The sequence below is a fragment of the Thalia democratica genome, chromosome 6, assembly GCF_965202585.1.
Source record: "Thalia democratica chromosome 6, ktThaDemo2.hap1.1, whole genome shotgun sequence".
NCBI lineage: Eukaryota > Metazoa > Chordata > Thaliacea > Salpida > Salpidae > Thalia > Thalia democratica.
The window spans coordinates 65112247-65139627 of record NC_139170.1 but is presented as its reverse complement, the minus strand read 5'-3'; the positions used below and the strand labels follow the sequence as shown (position 1 = coordinate 65139627).

Here is a 27381-nt window from a genome sequence, read left to right as displayed (position 1 = left end):
TTTGTCTACTTTCTATTTCAATGTACTTTCAAAACTTAAATAGTACACATAATTAATAATTTTTAATAAGTAATAACTTTTAAAAATATTTATCATGCTTTTAAATTAAGTTTATTCAAAAAAGTTAGTTTCTGGTTATAAAATATTTCTTATGCTTACTTATTATTTGAGAATTTTCGCATTTCAACTAGTTGTCTTGGTAGAAAACACACGGTAAACAATAAAATTGTGTAGTGTTCTTAGGAAAAAATCTGTGGTTTTTATACTCAATATTGACAATACTGGATTTGAAAAAGAATGCTTAAACTTTACAAGTTTACTTTTGTAAACTTTGTAAAGTTTTGTTTGTATGTATTTATCATGTTTACCATAATCTCATGTCACTTAGGCTTACCAGGACAACTCAGGCTAGCTTTAAATTATTTAAAAATCTAGTTTATTTTGATTTGATTTCTGAACAATGCAGTTTTTCGGCAAAAACGTTCGTATAATACCGGCACGGTACAACTCATTCGTACAACGGTGATTTAAAATATATACTGGAGCAAAATGTTTTTAACAAACATAAAATTGGAAATATATCTGAACCTGTTGAAACCAACATATTACATTATAAAAGTTATTAATTTAAACACTTAATGTTTGAATAGGTTAATTTTGGTAAAAAAACAACAGCATATGAGCATATTGACTACAAAAATTAAAATTAAGTAATTAGTCACTCTTCTAAAAATTAAATAGCAATTATCTTAATACCTTTAAATATCTAAACTTTTATACTATCTATTAACTTTTAAAAGACATAACTAACACATTTTGTTGGAATTAAGACATCAGTCAAATATTTGTCGCTAACTAAAAAGAAGTCAGGCAAAAGTTCTGCAACGAACTTTTGAAAACTTATAGGGAAAATTTATGGCTATAAATTTTACCATACATTAAAGAAATTAAAGGACGCTTTATTAAGCTATATTGTAGCAATTGTTAATATTTTATACTTATTTTTAGTTCCTACTGTTAGTTGATTTAATCGTGTAGAATACTTCCCGCGTATGACTCGTAACTTTTAAATTCAGTTTAAAAGAAAGAGGTTTTTAGCTTTAACCTTAAGTAAAGTTAATATACAATATGTGAAATACAGTTTAAAAACGTCTGGAAAAAGTGTTATAAACATTCTAAAAACAAAAAAAAAAGTAAGAAGGTCAATGGAAGCTTGTTGATAACCAGCTGACAAAAAAAAACACTTAGTCACTATTCTACAATTTCAGCATATTTAAGAAAACACTTTTATTTTCATTGATAGAATATTGCTAAACAAATTATTGATGATCCTAAATATCAAAACTTAAAAACATTTCAAGAATTAAAATACATTTATCAACATCATTATTATTTTTACTATAAAAATCATAAAAGGATTTGTTTACGATGTTTTCAATAAAGAAATTCATTGCTGTGCCAAAATTCCAATTAAATTTAAATTTAGATTTGATAAATTCTAAAGTATTTTAATGGCTTTATTAACGAATATAGATGATTTTTTTCACATCAAAAAATTAGTATGATATTACATTTATTTAACCTAACATAACAGCAAAGATTTCAACAAAACTTTAAACTTATTGGTTAGTTAGGCAGGATCATCAATAAAACTAGCAAAAACTGTTTTGTTGTTTTTTAAAGTCTAACAGACATTAAAAAAAACATTATATTATAAACTGTATTCATTACTTTTAATTAACATTTATCAAACAAACAATTATGAACGTTATAAAAGTCGTTAAATTAATTAGTAAAAAAAAATATTAAAGTTAATAAAACAATTTAAAAATTGGTTATTTTTATACGTTTCATAAAACCAACTTTCCTTGAAATCATATCTAATTTTCTAGTTGCTGAAGATTTAATCAGCAAATTCAACATAAATAAATTACACTGTTTAAAAAAGTTTATTATAGTATAAACAATTACAAGTTATATAGCTTACGTACCTTCATATGGAATCTATTTATTTAACATAAATTTATATTTAATTTATATATTTATATAAGTGTTAAAAGTTTATATTTCTTAGTTGTAAAAGAGAGTGTTTACATAGTTAAACACATCCATCAAATCAAATAGTAAAACAAACTAGAACGTTATAAATTATATTATTAAGATTATACATAAATAGAGTTATACAATTTTTTCGACTTGATTTCAATACTTAGAATTGTATTCAGATATTGTTTTAAGATAGTCATAAACAATGCTTCTTTGTATTTTACACTTCAGTTCTGATTGTTGTCCATTACTCAACTCCTTATGATGACTACGTGTATGCCTATTTCGACTAGAACAATCTGTATACCATTTTCTACATTCTGCACATCCATAAGGTTTTTCGCCTAAGTGAATTCTGAAGTGTCTGACTAAACTTCCTTTGTGTGAAAACTTCTTCACACAAATATCACATTCATAAGCTTTTACTTTGTAATGAGTCAACATATGACGTTTTAAATCGCCCTTCTGTAAAAACTTCTTTTCACAAACTACACACTGATGTTCTTTTATTTCAATATGAACTAACATGTGTGTCTTTACATTAGTTTTTCTAGTAAAATTTTTGTCACATATATCACATTTGAAATTTTATTCTTTGTTGTGAGTAACTGAATGTCGTTTTAAATTGGATTTTTCAGAAAAATTTTTATGACAAACAAAACATTGAAACTCTTTTTTACCACTATGTACCAGCATATGACTGGTTAAACTAACCTTAATGATAAGTTTTTTGTCGCAAATATTGCATTTATATGGTTTTTTCTCCAGTATGTATTCTTTTGTGAACTTTCAAGTATGATTTAGTTTTGAAAGTCTTCTTGCAAACATCACAAGAAACACTTTTAACAACCATATTATTTTTTTTTTGATAAGAATCACCCATAGTTTTAAACTTAGAGCTTAAAATTATGTTCAATAGTGTATAAAAAACAGAGGTTGATGTACTTAAATTGAATAAAAATATATTTATTTGTTCAACGAAAACTTACAATCATTAAAAACTATTAAAAAAACTACTTGTTGTGAAATTTTTTATCATCATTGTTAAATATCACAAGTTAAAGATAAAAACAGTTTATTTTTATTATAAGATAAAAATAAATCAATATTTCATCTATTTTTCAAGTTACAACTTTTTTTACAATGTAGTAGCACTTTCTAGATTACCTGTCGACTAAAACGTAAATTACTAAGTCAAAATCAATTGTAAAACTTTAACTATAAACCAAGCAATAATATATAACAAAAGTTGGGTATATTAAAATTTATTTCAGATGCAATCATTATTAATAAAATTTACCTTAAAACTTAACCCTTTGAAATACTTTCATAGACATGACACTTTTCAAATAAGCATAGTTTAATTAAATTTTACCATTTAACTTATTTTTGAATCATTTGAAAACTACTTTAAGTTAGTAAATAGAAACCCTTATATGTTTTACTTATTAACTAGTTTAAAACATGTTTTTTTTAATTATAAATTTATAGTTTCGTATTTAAAATAAGAAAAAGAGCTAGTTTTAATTACTATTGTAGTTAAGGACTTTTCTAAAGTTGTTTTGCTTATAACAGATCAACAGAAATTTTAAACGGACTGTTAAAAACCGAATAATAGTTTTGCCGAAAACAGACTATAAAGTAGAAATTTTGCATTTATGTAAAATACAGGTCTAGACTTGTTTAAAGTGTGTTGCCCATAAAACAAGTTTAAACTATTTAACGTAAACGTTTTTCAACCACATATTCTATTATATTTTTGCTCATATTTACAAAATTTACAACTTGATTATGATGTCATATAAATTTTTAAGTGTTGAGAGCCTAAATGACAAAGGAAACTTATAAGTTACCCATGAATTATATGTGAACTATGTAGTACAGAACTTTTACTCATTACTTAGTCATTAAAGTTGTACAATTTTTATATTTAATGATTATATTTAATTTTTCATTTTAATTTTTAAATTTTAATTAAAAATATATGTTTTATTAAAACACTTTAAGACGTATTATTGAATATTATTATTCTCTTTTAATTTAACGGCTTTGATTTTTATACTTTACAAAAACTCACTCTTTCATTTTCAATACTCAAATATAACATTATTTTACAAAGTTGTATTTTAACAATATCTTAAAGTTGACACTAAACTTAAATCATTTGAAGTCGTTTTAGGTTTCAAAGATATTTTTTAATAAATATGATAGAACTGATGAGCTTTTCATAGAAATATTCTTAAATTTGATAGTCAAACTAACTTCTACATAGCAACAACCTTAAAAAAGCTAGGGTACTTAAACCTCAGAAACTTTTGGTAGTTTTGAAGCTACAATTGGAGATATAATGCGTGATTTTGAGAACAAAAAAAAATTTATCGAAGTCAAAGTAAAACGAAGAAAACCCGAAAATGTTTCAAACCTTATATTAAAAGTGCAGTTTAAAGATCTGACACCCAATTTAAACAAAAGTTGTATAGTACAAATTCAACTGCTTCTGTGAAACAAGATACATCGAACAATTTTCCCGGAATTTAAATACTAGAGTTATAGAACATGTGCATATAAGCGTGTGTAAATTTTAAGAAAATAAATCTGAAATTATCACCAAAGTACCACAGTTGTTGCTAAAAGATCCTCAAAAGTTGAAGAATAAATAACAAAATTTTGCTAACAATTGAAAAATATTTGATTTTAGAATTATTAATATTTAAGATAAATTTTTCAATCATGTTAACTTATAAGCTATATAAACTTTTAAAAAAAGAATTGATTGTAAAGTGTCACTATTTAGTTAGAATAATTGTTTCGTTTCCTTTAATTGTATTTTAGTTCTATCTATTGTTTGCTTTATTTTCATTAATACTATCATTGATCACTTAACTAGTTTTTTTTTTTTCTTTTTAGAGAAAAACTATTTATTATGTTTTGTTTTGCTTCTACTGTAAGTATTTGACCAAATGTAGTGAAACAACAATCTCAGAAATGATTTTTAGATAGTTATTTATTTGTACCTCACTAAAAGTTAATACTGTTTCAAGTTTCAGTTTATAATCTATTATGTATTAATAAATAATATTCTAATCGTTTTATTTCTTGTTTCAAACTTATAATATATTTGTTAATATAATATAACTACATAAAAAAGATTTTAAATGAATTAAAACATTTTAAAACAAAACATACTTGTACTATATATTACTAGCGAAAGATTTGCTGTGAAAAATATCTGATATTATATAGCTTGAGCTTTTATAAAGGTGGTAATGCAATTTTGAAAAAATAAGGATTGTATGTATGACACTAAATTCAATGTACTTAAAATACAAACAGTAATTTAATGTATTTACTTAACAATCTGTTGTGCACAATATTATTTTAATTTATCTGCTGTCAAACTTTTTAACTATTTTATTATCAACTTGGTCATCATGTATTTTATTTATACAAAAGCTAGCCGAAGCTTTTGAAATAATTAAAATATTTTTTTACAAAGCTCAATACAAACTAGTTATCTACCTTTATAATTTGGTAAAACTTTAATTTAAATCATTAAAGCTTAACTTTATAACTTATTCCTCCAAATGAAAATCTAATACGTAACAAAAGTTTGTTAATAAGTAGAATACAACTAATTTTCTTCATGTATTGTTAGTATTTTACTGTATTGTTTTATGTTTTAACAAATTCTAAATAAAAAATTAATTTTTTTAAACATAAAATTTTTTGAAGTTTCCTTATAATTATATTTACAATAAGTATTATATACAGACAAAAACCTATTTGTATAAGTAAATTACAGTTTATTGTGGTAAGTAATAAATTACCCATGTAACAAAACTTGACAATAGCACTAGTGATTAGTTTATTAAATAATTTCCATTGTTTTAACTTAAATTAGTCTCAATATTGTAAAAAGTAAACATTATTAATGAATCTATTAGGCTTATTAATTTTTTAACTGTACAGTATTTGTAAAAAGGTTCTTAAATTAAGAGTCTTGGAGACTTTGAGCTAAAAACTCATAAAACATTGAAAAAGTTGAGCTTTGATAAGAATATTCACATCGAAATCTTCACAACTAATAAATTTCTCCAAAAGATTATAACTACAAGTTTCACATCAAAAACAAATATGTAAACTAGTTCTTTTAACTTTTTCATTTTAATTTAATCAAGATTGTTGAAAAATTTAAGTAGTTTAAAACAAATATGTAATCTTAGTTAAATGTTAATTTGCTAAATTCACTTTGATTAAAGGTCAGTCTTAATTTATTATTTGCAAAGTCAGAAAAACTTTTTTGGGAAAATTTATTTTAACTATTAAGATTTAATTATTTTTTTATTTTCAATATGTTTAAGTAAAATTTGTTGAGTTAGAGAAATAAAGTTTTAGTTATGACGACATGATAGGTAAAAGTTTTAAAGTAACTCTTATTTTTTCTGGAAACTTTTTACTAAGATATTTCTTTATTATTCATATCAACTTTAATTTATAAACCACTTTTTTTTACAAAAAGCATTAAGTTTTCGTTAAATAATTAAAATTTAAATAAAAAAAAATTAATGAAGTTACATAGACAAAAAGCTAATATCATTTGAACAACAAAAACATTTAAATTAACCCAACATATAAAAAATTAGCTTACAATGTGTTGCTAATACTTCTTTATAGTTCGCATACCTTTTAAACATAATTAAAAAAAAACTCTATTTACATAAATTCCGTTTTTTTTAGTTTTTATATAACAGAATTAACAAAAAAAAAAAACACCTCTTACCAAAACCTTATAGAGCAATCAAAAAATATCATGTCTAAGTGGAAAACTGTTGGTTATAATCTTAAATTCATCAATAGTTTTAAAACCGCATATAATATAAAATAAACAAACTTATAACAATATTAAATTAAAAAAGTGAGTTCAGATAAATAAAGTCTGCTCAAACGAGTTGTTACTACCTTTTTAACAACCTTTCAGTAAAATAACGAACCACCATCAATAATGAGCTATTTAGAATTGTAATCAGATATTGTCTTCAGATAGTCATAAACAATAATTTTTTGTATTTTACATTTCAGTTTTGATTGTTGTTCTTTACTTAGTTTTTTATATCATTTTTACATTCAAAGACTTGTTTAAATAAAACAAACACTGTTGATCAAGTTTATATGTGAAAATATTAAGAGAATGTAAAACTTTTATAGATACAAAACAGAAAAGACAAATAAATCATTAATTTGAATTTTGAAGGGTAAAACTTTTCATGTTTACTAAGTAATCTAGTTTAAAAATACAAAATCACTTAAATGTAGTATAATTTTCATCAGCTCAATTTAGATTTTTTTGCAATTTTTTGTTTAAAATAATAGTTAAGCTTTGAAAATTAAAAAGACACCCCACAATGTTTTGAAGTAATTAACATTTATTATGTATAGTAATCTTAAACCTGTAAATCTGTTTTAAATAGGTTATTACTATCTAGAAAAAAAATATTAAAAAAATCTAAGAAAAATGTTACTTGATTAATATTGTTGTTGAAAATAAATTAGATTTTATATACTGTTACAACTGTTAAATAGATAAGTAATATTTCATATAGAACACACTGAAAAGTTTACACATACTTTTAAGTAGTTATTTTGTAATTGCGAGAGAGTGTAGTATATACTAATAGATTTACATACTGCGTTTATCAGATATGTTTTCGAAGTTTTTTATTTGATATTAAGCAAGTGTAGCGTTAAAATTTTATTTATTTTTACTTATAATTAAATTTACAATAAACGTTATCTTCAGACAAAAACCTAGTTGTATAAGTCAATTAAAGTTTGTTGTGGTAAGTAATAAAGTTATCCATGTAACAAAATTTGACAATGGCACTACTGATTATTTTAATATAGATTTTCCATTGTTTTAACTTAAAGTTGCCTCAATATTACAAAAATTAAGCATTTTTAATGAATCTATTAGGCTTAATAACTCTTTAACCGTACAGTATTTAAAAAAGGTTCTTAAAGTCAAAATTAACTATAAAATTTGAAATTTAAAACAAGCAATAATATATAACTATAGTTCTATACATAAAAATTTATTTCAGATAGAATTATTATTAATAAAGTTTACATTTCTAAGGTAATTTTATTTTCAAATCTAAAATGAATATCTAATTGCAGAGATACAATTATAACTCTTAATTAACTCTTACTGATTGTATAGCTTTTGTACATAAAAACAGTCAAAAGTATATAAACTAAAATGTCATGAGGAAAATATATAATCGTAAAAATTCTTCCGTTTTTTCAAAAATTTATTTTAAAAATAAAAAAGTATAAAATTAATAAAATATTAACATTGTTATCTATTAAAATATATTATTTAAGTATTTATAGCTAATAAACTATTAGTTATTATTAAGTTCAATTCATGTACCATAAAAAGAATTTCTAAAAAGCCTTAAAAACCAGTTGAACAAATCAGTATACAAACTATATAAAAACATTATAGTTTTCAAAAACATTTATAACAAAGTTTTAATCAATCAAAGACGCCAATAAAATAATTGCATTAAAAATCATAAATTTTAAAATTGAATTAAATTGATGGTGGTGATTTGAAACTTAACGTGTTTTGTTATTTTACAACATCATTGTAGTTCAAGATTTGTTCTAGCGGTAAAAATTAAAACTTATAAAGTAAATAGTAAAAAAAATATTCCTATGAAAAGTATAGTTTGAACTGGAAATTTAGGTGTGTGATAATCTTTGTTTATTTTATTGTAGTTTATATATTTTTAATGTTTCTTTTTTTTTGGTTATGGGAGCTGTTTTAGTACAAAAAGTACAAAGTTTGAAAAAATTAATTTTAAGGTTTTTAATAATAGCTTTTAAACAGCTTTTTTCCGGTGCATAACTTATTTAAAAAAGCACAAGTTCTTTCTCAGTTTTTTGGCTTTTTCAATCACAGTTAAATTAAAAAAATTAAAGTTGTTAGCAATTAAGAAATGCTTTCTGTATAGTTTTTTATCTCATATATTAGCAATTTTGTACATGTATAAGTTTGTCTACTTTCAATATACGAAAAATATAGTTCTAAAAATAAAAAGTTAAATAAGTGTTAATCCAAACTTTTATTTAGAAATATTAGTTTTTTAATATTTTACTTACTGTAAGATTTTAAAATATATGTATCTTAGTACAACTGTCAAATAGAAGATAACTAGGTGTTAAATTTTTTTAATAACAAAAGTTTAATTGTTAGAAACAGTTTTATTCTAGTAAAATAAAAAGTACTGAAGTAATTTTAAGACTTTTTTTTTTCTTTGCAATTAGATATTAATTTTTTTAGTTAACAGGTAAAATAACGCTCAGAAATGTAAACTTTATTGATAGCATCTGAAATAAAATTTATATTAAAACAGCTCTACTCTTGTAATTAAAATCGTTTTCAAGTAAGTTTGGAATTATAACTGTTTCTCTAAAACTTGGTATAAGTTTAGTATTTGAAAGTAAATAACGCTTAGAAATGTTAATTTTTAAAATAATTATAACAATTTATAAATCATTTAAATGAAATTTAGTCTACACAAACTTTATCAAAATTTATTGTTTATTTAAGTTTTTAAGTTTTTAATGACTTTGAAAGTGTAATGTAATTTTTAATCAATAGGTAATTTAATAAGTAATATGAAATAACATTATAAAACAAGTATTACTCAATTGTAAAATAAGTTGTTACTTCAAAAATAAATAAAAAATATTTAGTATCACAGTAACCTCTCGGCTCTCGAATCTTTAATGATATAAAAATTAAGTGTTATTAAAAACTTAATACATTTTAAAATTATTTATTATTTAGAAAATGTTCTTTTAGTACTATCTTAAATAGATTTAAATAGAAATAGATTTAAATAGATTTAAATAGATTTGTGCAATTTTTATATTTTATTCGCGACCGGTTTCGGTGGCAAGAGATTGCGACCTTTTCAAGCAAAAATAAAATATGAAACTGCATATAGCAATGTTAGTTAATCATAATCAATAGTACTATCTTATAATAAAGTATCTTATTAACATCTATTTGTGAAGTTTAATATCATAAACAAAAACTATCACAATAAGGGTTTATTTTATTGAGTAGTTTTTATTAATTAAAAGTTAACTTTTTTTAATCTTTTTTATTAATATAATAATATTAAAAAACTATACATTTTAAAATTAAATCAAGTATATCAATCTGTATTTTTTTTTTGCTTTTAAAACAAATTTTTTAGCACTTAAGTATTAATTATGGATGATTCTTGTCAAAACAAAACTAACATAAATGTAAAAAATATTACCTGTGATGTTTGCAAGAAGAATTTCAAAGCCAAATCCTGCCTGAAATTTTACAAGAGAATACATACAGGAGAGAAACCATACAAATGTGATATTTGTGACAAAAAATTTGTCCTTAAAGGTAATTTAACAAAACACATGTTGGTACATAGTGGTAAAAAAGATTTTCAATGTCATGTTTGTCATACGAATTTTGCTCGAAAATCCAATTTAAAACGACATTTCGTTACTCACACCAAAGACAAATTTTTCAAATGTGATATATGTGACAAAAGTTTTGCTCTAAAAAATCATGTAAAAACACATATGTTAGTTCATACTGAACTAAAAAAACATCAGTGTGAAGTTTGTAAGAAGAACTTTTCTCGAAAAGGTGATTTGAAAAAACACATGTTGACTCATACCAAATTAAAAGCTCATGAATGTGATATTTGCAAGAAGAAGTTTTCTCAGAAAAGTAATTTAGTTCAACACTTTAGAATTCATTTAGGTGAAAAACCTTATGGTTGTGCAGAATGTGGTAAATGGTATACTGCTAGTTCTGGACGAAGTCAGCATATACGTACTTATCATAAGGAACTTAATAAAGAACAGCAATCCGAACTTAAATGCAAAATTCAAAAGACTATTGTTTATGACTATCTTAAGACAATATCTGAATACAATTCTATTTATTGTTAGCAATTTGTTTGTTGAAATTAAGTTGGTAAGCTTTAACTATTTGTTTATTTTATATAATTTTGAATAAAACTCTTAATAATTTTGTACTAGTTTATAAAGCTCTATGTTGTCTTTTATTATTATATGATTGAGCTATTTGAATATTTAAAAAGGTTTTTTTAAAGCTCTGAATATATAAAACTTTGTTATTTTATCTCTGTTCATAAAATAAAAATTAATATTTCTTTTTAAATAAACGTCTATTATAAATACAGTAATTTTGTATGTGTTGTAATTATAAATGATTTTAAACAACTAGAATTTTATAAAATTTGAATTGGTCAAAAAATAATTTCTGAGTTTCAAAAATTATAAATTTCATTTTGGATTAATCAATTTTTGCAATATTTTAGAATACAACAGTTAAATTTTTTTAACTTGCTTAAAATATTAGATTATTGAGTTAAAATATAATGCGAATAAAAAAATCGTTTGTTATTTTCATATTTCATAAAAGTAATGGACTTCGAAAAAAGAAGTTTTTTTTTGAAACTATTTGTTGATTCCTTTAAAATCTACATATTTAATGCTGGTTCAATGGACAAACTGTTTTTAATTAACTAATCAGTATTAAAAAGATTATAACAGATTTCACTTAGACTTAAACTGTTTTGCATATGAGTTTTAATTTACATATTTGGTATGAAGAACTAAAACTATTTAATAACTATTTAATTAACAGTTTAATGCTATAAGGAATTTAAATATTTATATAGCGCCAGGCTTTTAGTTATGACTAAAATTAACAGATTTTTAAAATTGTTCGCATGGATTAAATAGTACACAGAACCAACATGATAAATTTTGGTAAAGAACCAAAATGTGGTAGAATCATTTTGAAAAAAATTTCTAAGTTGATAAATTCTGAAGATTATTTTGTCTTTAACAGCATAATCTGAATCTTTAGAATGAAATTTTTACCTTTATCGGGAAATTTAAAAATGTGTAAAAATTGCACAAGCGAACTTATTAAATTAAGAGAGAATACCAGACTAAATATCTTGTTCAATAAAATGATTTTTTTAGATTTTTTACAGGGATCGCACTAAAAACCAATGTTAATACACCCTTGTGTTTAACATATGAGGGTTAATATTAATTAGTTTGTATTAATTTTGAAATAATTCGGATATCTTTAGTTTTATGATGATATGCAGAAACCTTTTAACTTTATTTTAATCAATTTTTAATTATGTTTTGAGAACAAAACTTTAGCAAGGCTTTAACAAAACGGTAGTCTTTAAACCTGGAATCCTTGAACTTGAAAAACAAAAAAAAAACTAAAAAACCTAAAATTTTATACTACTTTTATATGTTAAATAATAAATTTTCAATTTTACACGAAATTTCTATCACTTAGACAAATTTTCTTTTTCCTCATCAATAATTTTTATATTTAAAAACACATTTAAAGTAGCTCTACTGTATTTTTCAATGCTGTTTTACCAATGCGATAATGTGGATTTTTTTTTTCACCTTTAAACTTAATCTTTGACCAAAAATAGACCTAAAAACGTGTACTTTCAAAAGCTTGAAATTAAGAAAACCTGGAAAAAATATCTCAAAATCCGATGGCAACCTGGTTATATGAATATAAATTAAGTTTATAAACATGTATTGTTTATTTTAAACTACTTCAGCAGAAATCATTTCACACACACAGAAATATAAATTTAAATAAGCTTTAAAACAAATAGTTTAATGACCACAAAACAGGCTATCAATATTTTTGTAATTATTTTTTTTTAATTTTTTGAATCGTACAAAAAATGCTTATATCAACTATCTTTAGCTTAGAAAATAATTTTTGGCAGCTTAACTTTCTCAAGCTTAAAAATAATTAACGCATATTTTATATTAGTTAATAATTGTATCAACACTACGCTACTACTTTTAACCTAAACTGTAAATAAAATTTATTAAAAATTAATCGATGTTTTGTTTTATCTGATAAAAACTGATTTGCATATAATTATAGATAATTTTTTCAATAACAGACATCGATTTTTGATTTTTAAGTACGACAAATGTTGATTTGCGTTCTTTACAAAATCTTTTATTTCATAATAAGTAAAACAGTTCAAATGAAAAAAAGAATAGTCATATTTTTAACGTTGCTAAAAGCAGATAAGATTATTTTTAAAAACAGGATAATTATTTAAAGATATATTATTACCGACGACTATCATGAGTTTACTAATAAAAATAACAAAACTACGAAATTTTCTGAAAAGTATTGCAACTTAATATGTTATCTAATGTTTTTACTGTAATTCAGCTGTTTTTGACTTGTTTTTCGAGTAAAACTTTTAAAGTTAATGACGAAGTTTTCTTGTTTATTTAGGTATTCATGTGGTGTTTACTTCTGCGCTATTTGGAACTTTTCTATAAATTTTTACTTAATGTCTTGACTAAACGACAACAATCTCTCAAATTAAAAAAAAAAAACTGATATTATTTAATGATGATAAAGTAGAGATTTGGTTGCCTTCCAAGCTACTTTTAAGTACTTTTAATGTCACTTAAGGTTTAACAATAAACAAGTTGTGAATGTTAAGAAAGTATTTTATGTCTAGTTTATTATTTCATATCTTTAAGATTTGTATTTGTATTAGTTTGCCTGCGTAAGAAATACCAAAATAAAACCTAGACAGAAAATCTGAAAAAGTGATAAAAAAATATTTATCCAGATTAAAATAAAACTTTTTATATAGCTTACTTTCAGTTTTTCAGATAAATGTTTCTGAAAACAAATAATAAACAGTAGGTAACTAACTGCTAACTTTTTTAAGAGCAAAAGTATAGTTTTAAAAAACAGTTTTACTTTTGTAAAATAAAACGTTTTTCAAAAATTGTAATTTTAATTGTTTTTCTGCAATTACACACCCATTTAAGAATTTAAAAGTAAAAAAACATCAGAAAGATAAATTTTATTGATAGCATATCATATGAAATTTAATGTACACAAACTTGATTATGTATTGCTTGTTATTTGTTAAAGTAATTTTGACCAAGTCATGTTACTTTTAGACAACAGGTAATCTAATATGTAACTAAAAAAAACATGTATTGCTAAAAACCACTCTTAATACAATTTAGAATAAGTTGTTACTTCATATAGAGAAACAGTTTTCATTTAATGCTATTGAAATCTATTGTTTTTGACTTCAGTTTATGAATTTTAACAAACTTAAATTAAGTATAAAACTATGCAAATTTTAATATGTATATAATTCTTTTTTGATTGAAACTTGGCATTAAACAATAAATTATACTTCAATTTAAGTTAAGTAAATCAATCTTTGTTTTTTACACACTATTGAACATAAATTTTAGCACTTAGTTTAAAATATGGGTGAATCTGGTCAAAACGAAAGTGATATATTTGTTAAAAGTGATTCGTTAGATGTTTGCTAGAAGACTTTCAAAACCAAATCCTTTTTAAATACATAAAGGAGAACAACCATACAAATATGATATTTGTGAGAAAAGATTTATCATTAAAGGAAGCTTAACAAGTCATATGCTGATGCACAGTGGTAGAAAGAGTTTTAATGTCATGTTTGTCATAAGAAGTTTACCCGAAAAAGTCATATGATTAGTTACTCATAATAAAGACAAATTTTTCAAATGTGATGTTCGTGACAGAAGTTTATTAAAAAAAGTAATGTTAAAATACATATGTTCATACTGGTATAAAGAGAATCAATGTGAAGTTCGTAAGAAGCAGTTTTCGCAAAAAATTCATTTAAAACAACACATGGTGACTCACACTAAAATAAAAGACCATGAATGTGATATTTGCAAAAAGAGGTATTCACTAAAAGGCAAGTTAGTAAAACACTTCAGAATTTATTTAGGAGAAAAACCTTATGGTTGTGCAGAATGCGGAAAATGGTTTACTCAAACTTCTAGTCGATGTAAGCATGTACGTAATTGTCATAAGGAATTAAGTATAAAGGAACAATCAAAAGTAAAGTGTAAAATACAAAGCACCATTGTTCATGACTATCTTAAAATTATATCTGAGTATAACTCTAATTATTGTTAGTAGTTTTTTATAAAATTAAAAGTTTTTGGTAAACTTTAAACAACCTTTTTTTTATGTATAATTCTGATTAATAATAGTTTTATACTCACAAACTTATTAGACTCTATTTCTTCTTTATTATTTTATATGATGAAGGTACTTGAATATAGCAAATACTCTTTGAAGCTATGAATATATAAAACTTTTGTTGTTATATCTCTGTTCATAAATTTGTGTTAGAAAAATTTATTCTAAACAAACTTATACTATAAAAACTGTAATTTTTATATATTGTAGATTTATTTCTATAAACAATTAAAATTTGAATATTATAACTTTAGTTCACAAAATTTTTCTGTGACATTAAAATAGGCACTAACCATGTATTTGTAATATTTTGATACAAAAACTACTTTATGAATCTTTTCAAAATATTAATATTTTGAACATTAGTAAATGACTTCTATAATGTAAATTTAAGAACCGTTTGTTAAATTTTATCATCAAAAAATTTTTGATCTCTTTAAGTTTCACATATCTTTAGATGCATATGAGCTTGAATTTATATTTCATGTATTACATTGGGCTATGTAAGCTACATTTATTTGCACTACAATGCATAAGGTAGTTTTTTTATTTATATAGTGCTAACCTTTCAATTAAGACAAGATTTTACAGCCTAAGCAAATGAGCTGATAATTTCTAATATTATTTTTTGGTTATTTTCTTTAAGTTTAAGTAAATTATTAAATATTCTGTTCTGGTTTTTAAAATGTTTTTAAGTGTTTACTCTGAATTGCCATTAGACTAAAATGTAAATTGAAAAAATATTTGATGATTACATAATATTATACAAGTTTGTTATACAAAAGTGTATTATTTATTTTTTCACATAATGTGAGTTTCTGACGAAAAGTAGTAAAACATATTTAAGTGTCAGAAAACAATTTTAGATAGTTACTTATTTGTACAGTACTGAAAGTTAATATAGTTTTAAGTTTCGGTTCTTTGTTACACTTACTTATTGTTAACATTAAAAACTTTTTAACTCATGGTTCAAGTGTGTTTGAAAGTTTTAGTTATAATCAATGGACATAAACAATATTTCCTAAACTAAAAGACCTTTTTTTTTTAATTTGCAACAAACAAAGAATTTTATTTGCTTTATTTATTTATGACAATTAAATTTATTGTTACTAATGCTGTAATAATTTCATAAGTTATTATAGTTACAATAAATTAACAAACTCTAAAAGTAGTTAATAATAATACTTTTAAATTAAAGTCGTAACTTGTTTTTTAAACTTCCTATAGTTTAGTTTTATAACTTACTAAAGTGAACTAAACTACTAAAACTTTTTCGCGACTATGCTGATTACTGATGAGTCCTAAAATGGACGAAACCGGACGTAGGTTGTCTCGGTTGCTGTTGTTGTTGGTCATGTCGTGAAGTTCATTGATTATTAAATCAAGAAAGCAATACTCGTTAACATGTAAGCTTTTGCTTTGACTTAAATAATAATTCAATTATCAATTATCGAAATGTTTTAAACTCTTTTTTCATAGTTTTTGGTATTTAAATTACTATACTCAGAAAAAATTACAAGTTTTTAATATTTCTTTTTTGACGATTCTACCTTATCTACTTTTGTGTGAAAAAAGTTCTTGTGATTGATTTTTTAAACGTACGGTATTTAATAACTTAAGAGAGTATGACTAGTGTTAGATGAGATTTTTATAACTTAAAAACAAAAACAAAAAAGAAATAAAACATCAATTTAGAAAATACTCGCTATTTAGTATACACATGTCTAGATTAGTGTTTTTTTTGAATTATAATTATGATCAAATATTAAAACAGATTTTGAATTTTGTTTTATATTAAAATTTTATTTAAGCTAAAACTATTTTTCTTTGTTTTAATGAATTTCTTTGAGAATAAATTTTTAGTTTTAGAACAACTTATTTCAATTAAAACACCTTTATTCTTTTTTATTCTTTGTTACGTTTAGATTAAATTACACTACATCTGAATAAACTATTTAAATTTTTAACATTCATTTATCTTGAGGTAATATTACAAAGTAATAAGCAACTTTAGGCTCATGGTTATATTTTTTCTAAATAAAATGCTTTTGTAATATTCTACGTTGTCAATGTACAACAAAAACACTAGATTTAAAAACAAAACAAGCAAAATTGTATACATTCTTAGTATATAGTAATAAATAAGTTTATTTTTTGAGTATAATTTATGTATGTTTTAGCTAAAATTATAAATGCTTCAAGTTAGATATATAATTAAACCATTTAAACTATTTTTATAAAAAAAAAAATTCTTGATTGAAAGCTTAGTATTTTTTTCAAGTTTAACTTACAAGTTTAAAATATCAACACTGAAAACCACAAGGTGTTCGAAAATCATACAGCTCAAAACCCCAAGCAAGTGTCCGACAAAATCGCATTAACAATCTAATCATGTGATCACTGCCATTTATACACGGATATACACAAACCTCCACCTATTTGATGTCATACACAAACTTTTAAAGACATTCATCAGTTGGTATCGAAAAGTCTTACTTGCTCGCCAGATGACCTCTACAAACATCTTACTACTAATTATAGTCCAAAATGGGCGAGTAAAATTCTAATAAAAGACCTTCAACTTCCTATAAAGAAGTTTAAGAACCGTCTTATGTGGATTCTCGAACAAGGCCCAACTGATTTGAAATGAGTTATAATAGTTAAAAATCAAATAACCAATATAAGTTGAATAATAAATTTAAAAGGACATTTCATCAAAACCGAAATGAAAATTTTTCGCAACCTAATCAAAACATAAACAACTACTTAAAAGACTATAGACAACTTTTCAAGAAATAAGATACGTTTATCAAGATTATTATTTTTTTTTTACAAAAATACTCACATAGGATTTGATTACTACGTTTCGAATGAAGCAACGCATTTGTTGTGCCAAAAATCGTTGTACCCGTTAAATTTTAAAATACTTAAATGGCTATATTAAAAAATATAAATACTTTTTGCATCAAAGTATTAGAATGAAAATACATTTATATAACCTAACATAACAGCAAATATGTAAATAAATCTTAATTCTTTAAACTTATGGATTAGTTAGGCATGGTCAGCACTAAAACTAGCAAAAACTTTTTGAATTATTTCAATAAGTCTAACACACAATTTCAAAAAAAACTTATTCATTATATTGTAATATTACGAAATTCGCTACTTTTAATTAACTTTTATCAAACAAACGATTATGAATATTATAAAGGTCGTTAAGCTAGTTGATTAAAAAGTAATTTTTTAAGTTTACAAAAACTTATTAAAAACTTTTTAAGTTTTTTAAATTTTTAATGTGTTTTATAAAACTATCTTTCCTTAAAATCAAATTTAATTTTTTAGTTGCAGAAAATTATATACAATCAGCAAACTCAATATGAAAAACAATTTATACTGTTTATAAAAGTTTATTATACAATATACAATTACAGATTCTATAGCTTACGTACCTTTATATTGAATCTATCTATTGAACATTAATTTGTAGACATATTTATAAATGTTTAAAATTTATACTTTAAACTTTTAAAAAAGATTTCTACCTATTTAAATAGCTTTATCAAATCAAATAGTTAAACATACTAGAGCATTATAAATTACTGTAACATTATAAATTATATGATTTTAAATTATACATCAATAGAAATAAACAATTTTCCAACTTAATTTTAATACTTAGAATTGTATTCAGCTATTGTATTAAGGTAGTCATGAACAATTGTTCTTTGTATTTTACACTTCAGCTTTGATTGTTGCTCTTTACTTAGTCCCTTATGACAAGTACGTATATGCTTACTTCGATGTGAACTGTCAGTAAACCATGTTCCGCATTTTGCACAACCATAAGGTTTTTCTCCTAAATGAATTCTGAAGTGTTTTACTAAATTACATTTAACAGTAAATTTTTTCTTGCAAATATCACACTCATGAGCTTTTAATTTGGTATGAGTCAACATGTGCTGTTTTAAATCACCTTTTCGAGAAAATTTATTTTTGCAAACTTCACACTGATGTTCTTTTATTCCAGTATGAACTAACATGTGTGTTTTTACATGACTTTTTTGAGCAAAACTTTTGTCACATATATCACATTTGAAAAGTTTATCTTTGGTGTGAGTAACTGAATGTTCTTTCAAATTAAATTTGCGAGCAAATTTCTTATGACAAACATGACATTGAAAATCTTTTTTACCACTATGCACCAACATGTGTTTTGTTAAGTTACCTTTGATGACAAACTTTTTGTCGCAAACATCACATTTGTATGGTTTTTCTCCTGTATGTATTCTTTTGTGATTTTTTATGTTGATTTTTCTTTTGAAAGTCTTCTTGCAAACATCACAAGAAAAATTTTTTTAAATCTTATTACTTTTGCTTTGACAATAATCATCCATAAATAAACTAACCTAGTTAAATTTTTGTTAAATAAATTAACTTTTAAAGTTTAAGTTATGTAAATATAAGCTTGTAATACTTTATACGTTTTAATTAAATAGTTGTCTTTAGTTTATGGAATATATATAATAGGAAAACCATTATAAACAATTTTATAGTTAATTTTGTTTCTACCTTAAATAATAAAGTAAGTAAAAATCATAAAATTTTTTATTTATTAATTTTAATTAGTAAGATAACTATTAATAAGTAAGATAAAGTTTATATATTTCTTAGATTTTATAAACAACTAAACTAAAAAAAAAGTAAAATTATTTTTACTGAAAATTAAGCTAACTAAGTTGAAACTTTATTGGTTTTTGTTAAAAACTTATTTTATTTATTAATTAAATAAATACACTTTTTAGTCAAAATTAATGATAAAAATAAAATTAATGAATATTTATAGAATGTAATTTATTTGTCAACTCTGGGAAACAATGCTTTTTATTAATTAAAAAAAAAAATTAGTTAAATTAAGTTTATAAGGCTTATGTTAAAGTGATTTTTTTTCCGAAACAGCACCGAACTAGCTAAATACATCTGGTTTTTGAAAACCAACAATATTAAGTATAATATTATATGGAATATCATTCACAGCATCGGGGAGGTAAGAAAAATCCACAGTATATGTAGCACTTGCAGCCTAGAAAAGATAGAAATAGCCAGAGCCAATAAATGAAACAACTTAAACATCTGTTTATTAATTTTCCTTGAGTGCAAGTGCTAAACAAAACTGCACTTTAAAGAATTATTAGGGTTGCCACTAAACATGGAATCCTCGAAAAACCAGAATTTGACAATTTAGACTAAAATTAAATAAATTTTTCATGTTAATTAATATAATGTATATTTTATTACACAACAAAATTATCACAAACTTAAATAAATTTTAAATCACCAAAAAAAAAAATTAAACAACACATGTAAAATTGCTTTACAGTATCTTTTTAATGTTGTTATACTATTTAACCCGTTTTTTTTGACCTTAAGCTTAAACGTGTACTTTCAAAAACCTAAAAGAAATTTCTTTAAACCTGTTGGCAACTGTGACTTATGTAACCAAAAAAGTTTTTGCAAATGTCATAAAGATAAACTTTTTTCTTAGACTTTTTGCAACAGTTTCAATATTGTGTACATTGTGAAGTAAAAACAAAACTAATATTTTAATAAGTTTAATGTAAGTCTTTCAAAAATCCGTTAAAACTGGTATCGATTATCAATAATCTAATAAATATAACTTAACTATACATTGTTTTATATTATATATTTGTTATATTGCTCTGATATTATTTACAATATACTTAGACTATTATGTAGTACTAAGTTTTTTCGATTGAATAAATTAGATAAGTTAAAAAAATATTCATTTAGGTAAATAGTTATCTTTCAAATACTTATGTTAAACAAAATTATTTTTTTAGCTTAAAGGAAGTTGTACCTAGTTTTTAATCCCTTGTTTAAAATAAAAAACAAAATGAATAATTTGAAAATAGTTAAACTTTATACTAATTTACAGCTTACTTATTGACAAATCAAAGTGAAATAAAATTAGAAAATTTAAAACATAAAAAAAATCTTTTTGTCAAATATCTTTTTTTTTTTGTAACTATTATACAAAACTAAAACAATGTAGATCTGAAAAGCATCAAAAAATAGGAAAAATTTTAAGAAAATAACATTTGTTTAGTTTTTAATTTATATTAAACTACAATATGGATTAAGTACGAACAAAAATTTATTTACTAGCTACATTTCTAATATAAAGTTTTAGATACTTATATACATTATATAATAAGTGTCGTGTATATACATATTTTATATCCTTATATATCGTGTAAATTAAGTAGTTTAAAATCTTCAATGTTTCAAGTACAATCAGTTCAGTTCAATATTAAGCTGTATTTTTCTCTTATTTTTCATGTTTACTTATAATCAATTATGATTTGTAAAAACAAATGATATATTTGACATTAATGTCATTTTTGGCTTTAAATATTGCAGTTTGTTAATAGGTAGTAGTTTTAAAAATAATTATTGATTTGAAAATTATTCTAAACGTATTCATTACACAAATGAATGAAGTATAAATTGCTTAAATAGCTTGCTAAAAAAAACAAATCTTCATTAAATATGTCAATTGGTTTCTAATTATATTTTATTTTTAAATTTGTAACAAAATAAAATATGACATTAACCTTAGAAAAACTAAAAGTATAAAAAAATAGATAATAATATTTTGACTTAAACATAAGCTTTTGCTCTTTTAATGCTTAAGTTTTAAGACTTAGTTAAAAATATTTAAGGTTAAGATACAAGTGCCTCAAGAAAAAGAATTTGAGTTTTTTAAACTGTTAAGGTCGACAAACGATTATACTATCTGTTTAACTTATACTGAAAATAACAAAAATAAACTTAAACTATAATAACATAGGCCATTTAAATGTTCGAAGAACCTTGACTTTAAGATAACTATATTTTAACTATAATGTAACATATAGCTATGAACATATGTATAAAGGTTGTATGTCTTATGTACAAAATTATTGATAATAAGACGTTTTGTATTTACACAGTGCTTTCGGGCCCTAATATAAATTTTTAACTATTTAATTTTTTTAAGAAAAATAATTTAGTAAGATGAATAGGTTTATCCGTTATTACAAATAAATTAATCATAAAAAGCAAACTGTAAATTAATTTTTATAGCAAAGTAAAATTTACTATTTAAGTTATAACTAGTAATAATAATAACTATGATTACGAGTATACTCTTAAAACATTTTAAAATATACAGATGCATTCTTTATATGTTTTATTTATTTAGTTAATTATCTTTATAGAAAATTACTTAGTAACAATATATTTTTTTAAATTTGCCTTATAAATAATAATTTACTACCTAACAGATATAAACTAAAATTTTTTGCTTAAGTCTACTACAACATATTACAAAACATTGTTAGGGAGTATGTTGTTATTTAATATGTACCTTATCTATATTCAAAAATTTATTACTTTTTCAATGTTTTGATCGGAAGTTAAAACGTGTTTGTTTTAACTTAAATAATATAACCTATAAGATTTAAGCTTATAGCAAGTTAGTGTTAAACTATTTGAGTGAAATTGGAATTAAAAACGTAATACTCATTTTCCGAAGGTTACAGTCAACTTAAAAGATAGTAGAAGTTTAAATATTTTAAACGAACTTATATTTTAATTTGGGTTTTTTAATTTTTTAAACACTACTGTACGCAAGTTAATATTTCTTTTTTTTTAGGATACATGAAAAAAAATTAGCCCCGAATTAAAAAGAAATTATTAACCTAAATCAATCATACAGTTTAGTTATATTTTAAAAATATTTTGCATATTTTAAATTAAGTTCATATTTTATAATAATAATAAATCTTTAGATAACAACATAAAACTTTTTAAAAACACACAATACAAATATGCAATCACAATAAATACATTTATTGAACTAATTACTCTTGTCTAAATACTAATATAACCTTATAGATAAATCGTAGATAAATCGATGAACGGAATTTAGCTGATTTTTGAAATAAGTAAGTTTATTAAAAATTAGTTAAAAATAAGTATATTTAATTAATAACTATTGCATAAGATAGTATTTAAAAACATTATAATTTATATATAAATTAGTAAATGTAATTTTATTCTTCTTCTAGATAAATAAATTATGAAAAAAATAATTGTTGAAGTCAAAATTTTCTTCACTTTTTATTTGTTATCTTTATCCTAAATACTCTATAACTTATAAAAATACTTCGAGGATAAAATTAAAGTTATCATTATATAACGTATATTCAGAAATAGCTTACCAAAGAAATTATTGAGGGACACGTTAATAATTTTTAAAATCTTTTTTATTAAAAATATTATTAAAAACTAAAATTTTGCTTAAAAAATTGTTTCAATACTGATCAAGTAGATATTGATAATCTAAATACTAAACCGTCATATACTTTTTTGTTGATTTTATAAAGACCAAAAAACTTTATAATGATAAAACATTAAGTAATATTACTGATTTAAAATTCTTTAATTTTTAAACAAAAATCGTCTCTTAGACATCAAGTCGCCAAACTCAACAGAGACTATTAGATTTTTAAATAGATTAATGTTAAGTTTTTAAATCAATCCAGAGAGTAATTTCATTTTATAACAAAATATTCGATATCCCTCAGATCAAACTTAAATTTTTCAGATATCCAAAAACGTATTAAGTTATCAAATTTCAAACTAATTATTTAAATCTAATGTACGATATATTACAATAAAATTTGATAGCTTACGTAACTTTATTTATAAAAAATCAGTAAACGAAGTTTAAAGCATAAAAATAGTTATATAGACTTTAAGCAGATTTGTAAAAATTCAAATTACTCAAACATATTAAAAAAATTAAGCTAGTGTCATAGGTCAGTGTAAATTAGAAATTAAGTCGTTGCGAATGTTTAAATATACATAGTTTTATAAATTGTAAATGCTAAAAATAGGTATTTTTAGAATTGTATTCATTTATTGCCTCAAGGTAATCATATACAATACTTCTTTGTATTTTACATTTCAGTTCTAATTGCTTTTCTTTACTAAGTTCTTAATGAAAATTACGTATATGCTTACTACGTGCAGAACTATCAGTGAACCATTTTCCACATTCTGTACAACCAAATGGTTTTTCTCCTAAGTGAATTCTAAAGTGTCTGACTAAACTTCCTTTCTGAGAAAACTTCTTCTTACAAATATCACATTCATGTTCCTTCACTTTAGTATGAGTCAACATGTGTTGTTTTAAATGACTTTTTAGAGAAAATTTCTTCTCACAAACTTCACACTGATGTTCTTTTATACCAGTATGAACTACCATATGTTTTTTCACATTTATTTTTTGAGCAAAACTTTTGTCACATATATCACATTTGAAAAGTTTATCTTTGGTGTGAGTAACTAAGTGACGTTTCATATCACCTTTTCGAGCAAAATTCTTATGACAAACATGACATTGACACTCTTTCTTACCACTATGTACCAGCATATGACTTGTTAACCTACCTTTAACTATAAATTTTTTGTCACAAATATCACATTTGTATGGTTTTTCTCCTGCATGTATTCTTTTGTGAACTTTCAAGTACCATTTTGTTTTGAAAATCTTCTTGCAAACATCACAAGAAACAACCATTTTACTTTTGTTTTGACCAGAATCACCCATATTATAAACTTGAGTGCTTAATAATAGTGTGTTAAACACGGATATTGGTGTACTTAATTCAAATTGAAATAATGATTGTTAAATGATAACTTTGAATCAATAAAACCTATTTAAAAGACAAAGAAATTTAAAAGATACAATAAAAAAACATTTGCTTAATTTGAAAATTTTAATCAGAATACTTTAGTTTAATAAATTGAAGCTAAAAACTTTGTACTTCTAATAGTATAGTACTAAAAAAAGATTCTTTACTTTTTGAACTAACAACTTATTTTGCAATGTATTAAAATCGGTTTTTAATAAAAAATAGTTCATAAATAGTAATAATTTGATTACCTGTTAACTAAAATTTCATAATTTGGTCAAATTAGAAGTAAAAATTACATTTAAAACAAGTACTATTATATAACAAAAGTTGTGTAAATTAAGTTTTTTTTTTGATGCAATTACTATTTCAAAAGTTCTTTACTCTTAAATACTAAAATTGTTTTATAACGGCAATGAAGCAATTATGATGCTCTAACTCATTTTAAAACTTATTATTTTACAAGAGTGAAGCTGTATTTACAATTTACTTTTGTTCTTAAAAAATGTTTGCACTTATTTGCCTTCCACTTCATAATTGTACTAAGATAAATATATTTCAAAGTTTTCCGTTTTAAAAACCTTAAAGTAAGCAATATATAAAAATTTTATTTTAGTTTGGATAAATTTAATACTTATATTATTTATTTTGTTTAAATATAAACTTGTTGTATATCTTACGTAGGCAAACTAATACTTGCACAAATTTGCTAAAGTGTGAAACAAAAAACGAGACAAAATGCACTTCTTAAATACTGACAATTTTTTTATAGCAGCTCGAATCTGAATAAAGTTGCCAAGTTGCTTAAAAATCTCTATTTTACTTTTTGTAAAAATAATTACCAAAAATTGAATATAACTAGTCTGAGAGGATTTTTGTTCCGTCACATTAAAAAATTTTATAAGGAAAACAAATAAAAAATAGCTCAGTTATTAAAAAAAAGTGTTACTATATAAAGTTTAGTATTAACAATTTGTATAAATCTGGTGTTCCTAATCTGTTGTTAAACTTTTGTAATAAGCTTTGTATTTTCAACGTATTAACTCATGGTTAAAAAATTAATTTCTTTCAATAAAATAGAAAATAAATAAATATACTTTTGTTTTACACAATTTCTAAAGTACCTATAAATAAAACTTAAAATGTGCAAACAATGTACATATTTAAGCTTTTTTGAAAATAAAGACGTAAGAAATTCCAAACTTTATTTCAAATACGACTTTTTTTCTGATCGGTTGTTATCTTTAAAAAAATTTAGTTCTTTTCAATATAAATTGTGACTAACTAAATTTTCTTATGAATGTTTATTCAAAACATCACAAATAAAACTTTTGTTTTGTACTTCTTTCTTACTTTTATGTTGACCATGCATAGCTGTAACTTAACTAATTAAGGTTTTGTTAACTTACTAAACTTAAACAATGAAACATGTGAAATAATAAAGTTTGTTATGTAAGAAAGTTTTGTTTTAATGATAGCACTAAGTGCTGAAAAATATTTACAAGCTACTTGCTTTATTTATTTTTCTTCAAGCTGCTACATATCTTAAGTAAATCGTAAAAAATAAATCTGTGTGGTTTTACTATATTAAAGTCAAAAGCGATTGACTAGTTTAGTTTAAAAAAATAATTTAAATTGTAAATATGTAAAATTATTTTATAGTTAAAAAATTATTAAAATACTACCTTATAACAGACTATGTTTTTTTATATACTTGTTTTTATCAAGAATTAAAAAAAAACATTAGTCATTTTTACAAATAAATAACATGCATATTTTATTTGAGGATATTTGTTAATAAAACTTACAATGTAATAAATAATACTTTGTTTAATATAATTAAGAAAATTCAATTAGACACTAATATTTATAAAGCTAAAAATAAGACTAGTAAATTAGGTTTTTAATTTTACAAATATACTACATTTTTTATAAACCGTATTTAACCGTATCTAAAACTTAAAATGGGCAGGCAATATACAAATTTATCTTTTTTCAAAAACTAAAACGTAACCAAACTCCGAACTTTATCTTAAATAAGTTAAATACAATGAGTATTTCTGATCGGTTGTTAATCTCTTGTAATATATTTTGTTTGTTTTTATTTAAATTTTGATTGATTTTATTTTCTTTTAAATGTTTACTTGCAAACATCACAACTATTTTTTATTGTACTTTTGTTTTACTTTTATATTTACCATTCATAGATAAGAATAAGTAAGTTGAAGTTTTGTTAACTAAATTTTCTTAAAAAATAAAGTTTGTGAACAAAAAGTTTGTTTTATTCCAAAGTGTACTTATATTAATAACAATAAGTGATGAGAAATATTTACTATACAAGCTATTTGCTTTATTTAGTAACTTTTCTTTAAAGCTGCTACATATCTTAAGTCAAGTCTA

At 22.8% G+C, this 27381-nt stretch overlaps 1 protein-coding gene across 1 annotated transcript; it reads right to left on the bottom strand.

The window, feature by feature from the left end:
* Window positions 1-18888: 18888 nt before the first annotated feature.
* LOC145839344 (uncharacterized) lies at window positions 18889-24896 on the bottom strand. Its single transcript, XM_082946929.1, has 2 exons — window positions 24308-24896; window positions 18889-19568 (listed from the first exon to the last, which is right to left on the bottom strand). Exons 1-2 carry the CDS (start codon window positions 24894-24896, stop codon window positions 18889-18891), a joined length of 1269 nt encoding a protein of 422 aa, XP_082803055.1.
* Window positions 24897-27381: the final 2485 nt, after the last annotated feature.